At 42.6% G+C, this 8,288-nt stretch overlaps 1 protein-coding gene across 1 annotated transcript in view; it reads left to right on the forward strand.

Annotated features, from left to right (window-relative positions):
- The window catches only part of FBLN5 (fibulin 5), a 156,334-nt gene extending 150,273 nt beyond the window's left edge, over positions 1-6,061 (forward strand). Inside the window, exon 11 of the mRNA XM_077466752.1 lies at positions 1,458-6,061. Within this exon, the coding sequence (XP_077322878.1) occupies positions 1,458-1,619 (162 nt within the window). The 3' untranslated portion in view covers positions 1,620-6,061. The remainder of the gene's footprint in view (positions 1-1,457) is intronic.
- Positions 6,062-8,288: the final 2,227 nt, after the last annotated feature.

An 8,288-nucleotide genomic window follows, 5' to 3' on the forward strand; every position in this document is an offset into this window, starting at 1 on the left:
ACAACTGACATACACATATGTGGTATCCTTGCGATCGTCAGGAGCAGGAGAAATTATTTTGGCTTGTTCTCTGGTGGTAAATTATGATGATAGCATGAAATATACAGCTACAGTTAAAAAAACTCCCTTTTTTTTTTGGACAGTTTTTCTTTGATATTAAAAAATCAGGAGATATCGGTTACCATTTACCACCAAAAAAAAGCCCAATTTGTCCTGGGGAAAAAAAAATGGGGTATAATGCACCAGGCTACACTAAGTAGTTTTGATGATATGTACAGTTTTACTGACACATGGCAAAGTTGCAAATGTGCTTAGGCATTACATTTGTTTTACCCTTTGGCTTCTTTCTTGAAATCGCAACAAATCGCGGGATGCTTGTGCAATTACTGCCATTTCTTAATGGCACCCCAATCACGGCGTGATTTTGCCGCGATAAATCGCGCTGCAATCGTGGCAAATCGCAACGTGCTTCTCGGCGACAGCATTGTGCGTTGCGATTTGCCACTATTGCAGCACGATTTATCGAGACTCTGCCATGATTGCCATTAAGAAGTAATGGCATCGCACAAGCACCCTGCGATTTGCCACAATTTTGAAAACGTGGGCAGAATTACTGCGATTACATCTGCAATTTGGAACTCAGGTGTGAACGAAGCCTTAGGCGCAGAGAGGTTAAAGCGGGAGTCCGCCGGGACTCCGCTTTTTTTTTTTTTTTTTAAAAGCCAGCAGCTACAAATACTGCAGCTGCTGACTTTTAAAATAGTGACACTTACCCGCCCAGCGCGCCCGCGATGTCGGCACCCGAGATCGTTTCTCGGGTGCTGCCGCCGCCATCTTGGGTATGGGAATCAGGAAATGGAGCCTTTCAGCTTCATTTCCCGGTTCCCTACTGCGCATGCGCGAGCCGCGCTGCGCAATAAGGACGGTCCCCGCTGCCTCTGGGATCTGTGTGTTTTCCCAGCAGGCAGCGGGGCACTTGCGGAAAGGGGCGGGACTTGCGGAAAGGGGCGTAATATACGCCCCTTTCCGCAGAGAGCTATCCCGGAAGTGGGTGCAGATACCTGTACTGTACAGTTATCTGCACCCCCCTCCCCCCTGAAAGGTGCCAATTGTGGCGCCGGAGGGGGGGAGGGTTCCGATGAGCGGAAGGTCCACTTTAGGGTGGACCTCCGCTTTAAGGGGATCATTTGTGTACCCGTCATTGTTTTTATTTGACATTTAGACAATTGTGAGAGATGTATTAAGTTTGGGGTTTTTTTTTTTTTTTTTTTTTTTTTTTTTTTTAGAAGTTTTCTTTCAACTAGATATTTTGGCTCTGCCTGGGGGGGGATTCTGGGCATCTGTTATCCTGATTGGTATCATATAATCTGACCAAGTAGCAAAGTAAATATATTTTAATCTTTGTGTTTTATTTGTCCTAAACTGACCTATTTCTTTTTTTTTTTTTTTCCTTACAGCAAACAGGCCCCATCAGTGCCACTCTGGTGTTGACGCGACCAATCAAAGGGCCGCGTGATATAATGTTGGACCTGGAAATGGTCTCTGTGAACACCGTGGTTAACTTCCGAGGCAGCTCCATTATCCGCTTAAGGATATTTGTGTCTCCGCATCCGTTCTGAGCCAGGTCTTATTAATGTGATGACATCACCCCTTTCCTGGTGCGCAGTCTTGATGCGTTGCACACCTAGAGGACACCACAGGAAAAAAATAAAAAAATAAATTCCAAGCACCCTCAGGTGACCTAAAGCCTAGGCAGCCCAAATCACATGGTCTACCATGAGCACTGTGTTTCATAACATTCGATTTAAAAAAATATCTATTGATTTCAAATCAGACAGATCCGGTTTGGGAGGCTTGCAAGCAGAAGTCAGGCTCCTTAAAATACAGGAAGGGAATTCAATAAAGTACTTTCACATTGGTAAAGTCCCAGGTTCAAAAAAAGCCCTGCCGCCATTTGCAAGTAGCTTTACCAACATGTGTGTCAGAGTCAGGTAGTTCTTCATAGCGGCACTTTTACAAAGTGTTTTTGGCTCCACTCAATTCAACAATAAAATAACCTCCAGCTCGTAAATAACAAGACTGGATGAACTTCAAGCGATACTAAAGTCTTATATATATATATCTTTTTTTTTTTTTTGTTTAAAAATAAAACCTGTTATACTTACCTGCTCTGTTTAATGGTTTTGCACAGAGGGGCCCAGATCCTGGCCCCCTCCCTCCGGTCGAGTGCCCCCACAGCAAGCAGCTTGCTATGGGGGCACCCAAGCCGCTGCTCTGTGTGTCCATTCAGACACGAAGCAGAGACTTGGCCCCGCCCCTCTCTCTCTTTATTGACTCACTGACTTTGACAGCACCGGGAGCCAATGACGCGGTGTGTCTCAGCCAATCAGGAGGGAGAGCCGAGTCTCTCGTGAAAAACATTGATGGATCGAGGTGGGGCTTCAGCAAGTATTAGGGGGCCTGCTGCACAAAATTTTTTGTTTTTTTATCTTAACGCATAAAATGCACCTTTCTGCCTTTAGAACCACTTTAACCTCTTCAGTCCTGGAAGATTTTACCCCCTTTCTGACCAGAGCACGTTTTATAATTTGGCATTGCGTCGCTTTAACTGACAAATGCGTGGTCATTCAACGCTGTATCCAAACAAAATTTGCATCCTTTTTTTCCCCACAAATAGAGCTTTCTTTTGGTGCTATTTGATCAATTTTATTTTTTGCGCTGTAAACAAAAAAAAGAAAAAATATTTTTTACTTTTTGCTATAATAAATACCCCCCAAATTAAAAAAAAAAAACATTTCTTTATCAGTTTAGGCCAATATATATTCTTCTACATACATATACACAATAAGCGTATATTGATTGTTTTGCGCAAAAGTTATAGTGTCTATAAAATAGGGGATAGATTTATGGCATTTTAATTATTATTTTTCTTCTAGTATTGGCGGTGTTGTGCCATTTTTATTGGGACTGCAATATTGCAGCGGACAAATTGGACACTTGACACATTTTTGGGACCATTGACAACTATACAGCGATCAGTGCTATAAAAATGCACCGATTACTGTAAACATTTCACTGGCAGGGAAGGGGTTAACACTAGGGGGCAATCAAGGAGTTAACTGTGTTCCCTCTCTGTGTTCTAACTAAGGGGGAGGGGACTTTCTAGGGGAAGAGAGATGTTGTTCATACTTTGTATGAACACATGATCCCCTCAGAGAACAGGGATCTGTGTGTTTACACACATAGATCCCTGTTCTTGCTGTGTCACGAGCGATCACGGGAGCCTGCCGGTCATCGCGCCTGCTGGGCACTTGCATTGGCTCTGGGGGCAAGCAGTGGGCACGCCTCTTGCAGTGGGCACACGCCCCTAGTGGCCACAGGGCGAAGCGTCATAACATAATGTTGTTTCGCCCAGCCGTGCCATTTTACCGCAGTAAAACTGTGGCGGCTGGTCGGCAAGGGGTCAAAGTGGAAGGAAGTAAACCCTCTTATTTTCAGCCAAGGAAGCTGCCATCTTGCCCTCTGTTTAATCTACAACTGCCATGATACTGCCCATGTGATCAGATTATGACACCAGCCATTGGATGGTTTGGTTGACAGCACAACCAATGGGAGGGTTACATTCCCGGCCCGTGCTGGAAATGTAACTTATTTAAAACGATTAAATGGATGGGTTTACTTCCGCTTTAAGATCAGTGCTAGCTTAGTGTGCAGAGTGCCTGTCTCTGTATGCTGTGTAGCAGAGCCGCAATGACATTGTCTGCATCACAGTCAACAGTCTTATAGCAATCAGTAACTGACAGAAAGCGGAACGTGGTGGGGAAGCTGAGGCACTTGTTTTTCCTTAGGTCTGTCTGCACTGTCCTTGTGATTGACAGTAAGCAGGTCCAAGTGCAGGCTGTCTATTGGCTATGGATCATTTATTTGAATGAGCTGCAAAATGCACTGGACCATGAAAATAGTTAACTTTTAAGAAAAATGGACTGCACCATAAAGCATAGTACTGGCGTACCATGGGATTTTGCACCCACAAGCACACTGCATTTGCAATCTGCTTTGTTTCATAGTTGCGCCCACAAGCACACTGCATTTGCAATCTGCTTTGTGGTGCCGCAAACAATACATTGGCACCTGCATGCAAAATTGCAAGGGCAGGGCATTCAAGCGATGCACAGGAAATGCGTACAGAATGCGTTTTTTCCCGGGCCAGGTTCTGGTGTGAACCGGCCCTGAGTTCGGAGTGTCGGTATGGAGTAGTCCCTAGTGCTCCTCTGCACATGATGCTTGCCCCAAATTCCACATACCTGTTTATAACAACAGGTACACAAATCTGCCACTTGCACCGATATTTGTCACATGGAAGGACGATGGAATTTTAAAGAGTATCATAGACACAGACTATCATAGACCTGCTTTATAAATTTCACTGACTGCGCAGTGCTAAAAAAATATATATATTACTAACTGTGCAATACAAGTATTTTTTTACATTTCTTGTAGCTAGACATTAAAGCGGAGTTCCACCCAGAAATGGAACGTCCGCTTTAAGCACTCCTTGCCTCCTTACATGCCACATTTGGCATGTAATTTTTTTTCGGGGGTGGGGGGAGTGGGGGCTTCGTTAGGAGGGGGACTTCTTGTCCCACTTCCTGCTTGCGCCCAGGGACCGCCAAGGCGACTCCTCCTTTCTCCTTAGGCAGCCCCTCCCTCTAGGCGATCTCCTGGGACACACGACAGGTCCCAGGAGATTGCCTGTCCACTCCGGGAGCGCAGCGTGATTCGTGCATGCGCTGTGCGTGCTCGGTCGTGAAGTCTGCTGGGGGGGGGGGGGGCGGCTCGCTCCAACTGTGATTACACACAGCGGGAGCTGATCGGCCATAACCACAGACTCAATGTCCACCAGCACCCACTGATCATCAGCCACAGAGACAGAACGGCGATCTGCCTCTGTAAAAAAGGCAGATCGATGTTCTGGCAGGAGGGAAGGCATGGATCCTGTGTTCTTGCAAAGCAGGGACAAGGATCTATGTCTTCCTCTAGTAAAAGCACCCCCCACAGTGCACTAAAAACACAGGCTAGGCACACTTTTAACCCTTTGATCACCCCTGATGTAAAACCATTTCCCAGCCAGTATCATTAGTACAGTAACCGTACATATTTTAAGCACTGATCACTGTATTAGTGTCACTGATCCCCAAAAAGTGTCAGTGTCAAAAAGTCCACCGCAATATCGCAGTCGCTGATTGCCGCAATTACAAATAAAAAAATAACAATATTCCATAGTCTGTAGATGCTATCATTTTTGCACAAACCAATAAATATACTCTTATTGGGATTTTTTTTTTTACCAAAAATATGTAGCAGAATACATATTGGTCTAAATTTATGAAGAAATTTTAAATTTTTCATTTTTTTTTCCCGGATATGTTTTATAGCAGAAAGTAAAAAAATTTACTTTTTTTGTTTATAGTGGGGAAAAAAAAAAAAAAAAACAAACAGAGCAAATCAAACCCCACAAAATGAAAGCTCTATTTGTGGGGGAAAAAAAAAGGATATAAATACAGTGTTGCACAAATGTGCAAGTGTCAGTTAAAGTAGCGCAGTGCCATATCGCAAAAAATGGCCTGGTTGGGAAAGAGGAGTAAATCTTCCGGAGGTCAAGTGGTAAAGAGTGATAAACATAAATATTTTATTTCAAAAATCACTTCAAATAACTGGTTAAAGTTGCATCTAACCATCTAAGGAAATTCTACCATTTAAAAAAAAAAAAAAAAACATTATTAGAACTGACTGATATCAGTACAGTTATTTCCCAGTCCAGAGATTGTCTATACTTATCTGATACATACTGTGAGCTGTATAATATATACCAAGATAAATATATATATAGATCATTGTCTCTCCTGTCCCCGTGAATTCTTTTGCACCAGGAAAGGGGTCTTATTTAAGCAATATACTTTTTTAAGTGTTTTTGTTTCCTTTCAAAATTGAAAAATTAAAAGTTTAAAGAGTGCTTTTTTTTTTGATGAAGAATTTCAGAAAATAAAATGTTTTGGAAATACATCTGCATCACGAGTAGTTCATTTTTCATGTTTAAATAACAGACAAAAAGTGAAAAAAAGAAAGAAAAAAAAGTTACTGTGTTGGTAATTGTTAAAGTTGTAAAGTCTCAGGGTTTTTCACCTTAATGCATTCTATGCATTAGGGTGAAAAACCTTCGGTCCTGCAGCTGCCCCACAGAAACCCGCCCCCCCCCCCCATCTTACCTGAACGCAATCATTCCAGCGATGAGCACAGCAGCTATCTCGTGTCCTCATTGTATAAATTGATAGCAGCAGGAGCCATTTGCCCCCCACTGCTGTCAATCAAATCTAGTGACACGGAGCCGGGGCCGTGTCCTGCTGTCTGTGTCAATAGACGCAGCAGCAGGACTCAGGCGCACAGCTGCACGAGTGCCCCCTTCAAAATCAGCTCTCCGTGGGGGCACTCACCGAAGAGGAAGAGCCAGGAGCGCTGTGGAGGGACCCCTGAAGAGGAGGATCGGGGGCCACTCTGTGCAAAACCAACTGCACAGAGGAGGAAAGTATAACCTCTACAATCACTTTAAAATTCTCCCAGGACCCCTTTACATTTGTGGGTGCTTTTGGTACATGTGAAAGGCTTCAATGAAGCGAGTCTGGATATACTGGATATTAAAGTAGAACAAAAAAAATGTTTCTTTTTTTTCTAAGGTATTATTTTTTTTTTTTTGCCCTCTGTCCCCCCATTGGTGAGACTTCCCTTCACTTCCTGTCCTAAAGCCACAACAGGGGGTGAGAGGAAATACCTTCAAAGTGAGAGAAAGTCCTGGTTATCACCAGAAATAATGGAGAAGACTCATACTTAGCGGGCTTTTAGTGGCTCAAGTAATGAAATCTATAACACACAGAATCTAACAAAAGAAGTATATACAATTATACAAATTTATTTAACAATAAGTTAAAAAAATGGAATTGGCAGGGAAGGGGGGAGGGACAGTTAGAATATATGGGACTTTATATGAAGTATGCAGTCTAAGGGACAACCAACTATCAATAATATATTAGCTTATAATCGTATAGTAGGACCAAAATTGCCAAATTAGGATCGATATGATAGTGGTAGTAAACCTGGATATCATCTATATGCATCTAAATATGTATGCGGTCTCTGGGATGACCAACTATCAATAGTAAAAATATAGATCTGTTTATTAGGATACAATGGGGCCATGATTGATAAAGTAGAAGCAATAATTAATAGTGGTATTATAAACCATGGTAACATCTATGTGCACATACATGTTAATTGTAAGCATAACAAAACAGTTAATACAATAAAGAAAAAAACCTCCAATCTCGCTGTTCTGCCAGGTATAGCAGGAAGGAGACCCTGGGTAAGGAGTCTCGATCCTGTACCAATTTTGGATATAAATTGTAAAAAAATTGTAAGAGTTTAAAGAATTTTATAGTAAAGGTCCAAACACGGCTTATAACTGACACATTTTGTGGTTTGGTATTTACCATTCATCAGGAGCAAGCACGTGATAGTAACCTGAAACAAGATAGATAATTGTTTAATAGTTAGCATGTAACAGAAGAAGTGATAAACATACTGGGAGCACAACTAGTCCCATAGTAGTGCTTATAGAGAGGGTTTGCTGTGCATGGAAGGTATAAGGTATGATGGACATTAGAGGCCCGCCGGTAGTGTCAGGCATGGGAACTGAGGGAGCGTGTAAAGGAGGTGACCAAAACACACCCAAGGTCATCCATGTGAAACAAATCCATTCAGAACTAGGAATGAGTGTAAATAAACACTCATGTCGATTTGAGGGCAATATAAGTAGTAATAAAAGCAATATAAAAGCCTCCATAATAACCAAGAGTGTGTCGTATTAGTGTTGGGGATGAGGGGTGGTGATATGGATACAAAATGTAATAAAGCCTTCATAGCAGAGGGTTAAGGAGTAACTAAATGAAGTTAATACTTCAATAACTGTGTAGGAGGAAGGGAAGAGGAACAAAGGAATTATACCATATAAATCGTGAAAATTAGCCCAAAATAAGTAATAATACCTCCAGTGGAATAACAAATCCAGGTCCACTAAGTTGTATTGTGTATAGATGGATCCGAACAGGACAAGAAGCCAGTGGGGAGAGGGGGTTATATATAGGTACATCCCAGACGCCCCCAACGTCACGCGACGCACATATGGGGGAGGGAGGAGTCACCACCCGGGCGCCAAAACAGATGCATATAGATCATAT

This window comes from Lithobates pipiens, unplaced genomic scaffold, assembly GCF_037356315.1.
Source record: "Lithobates pipiens isolate NorthernLeopardFrog02 unplaced genomic scaffold, aLitPip1_a1.2 Scaffold_37, whole genome shotgun sequence".
NCBI classification, from domain to species: Eukaryota; Metazoa; Chordata; class Amphibia; order Anura; family Ranidae; genus Lithobates; species Lithobates pipiens.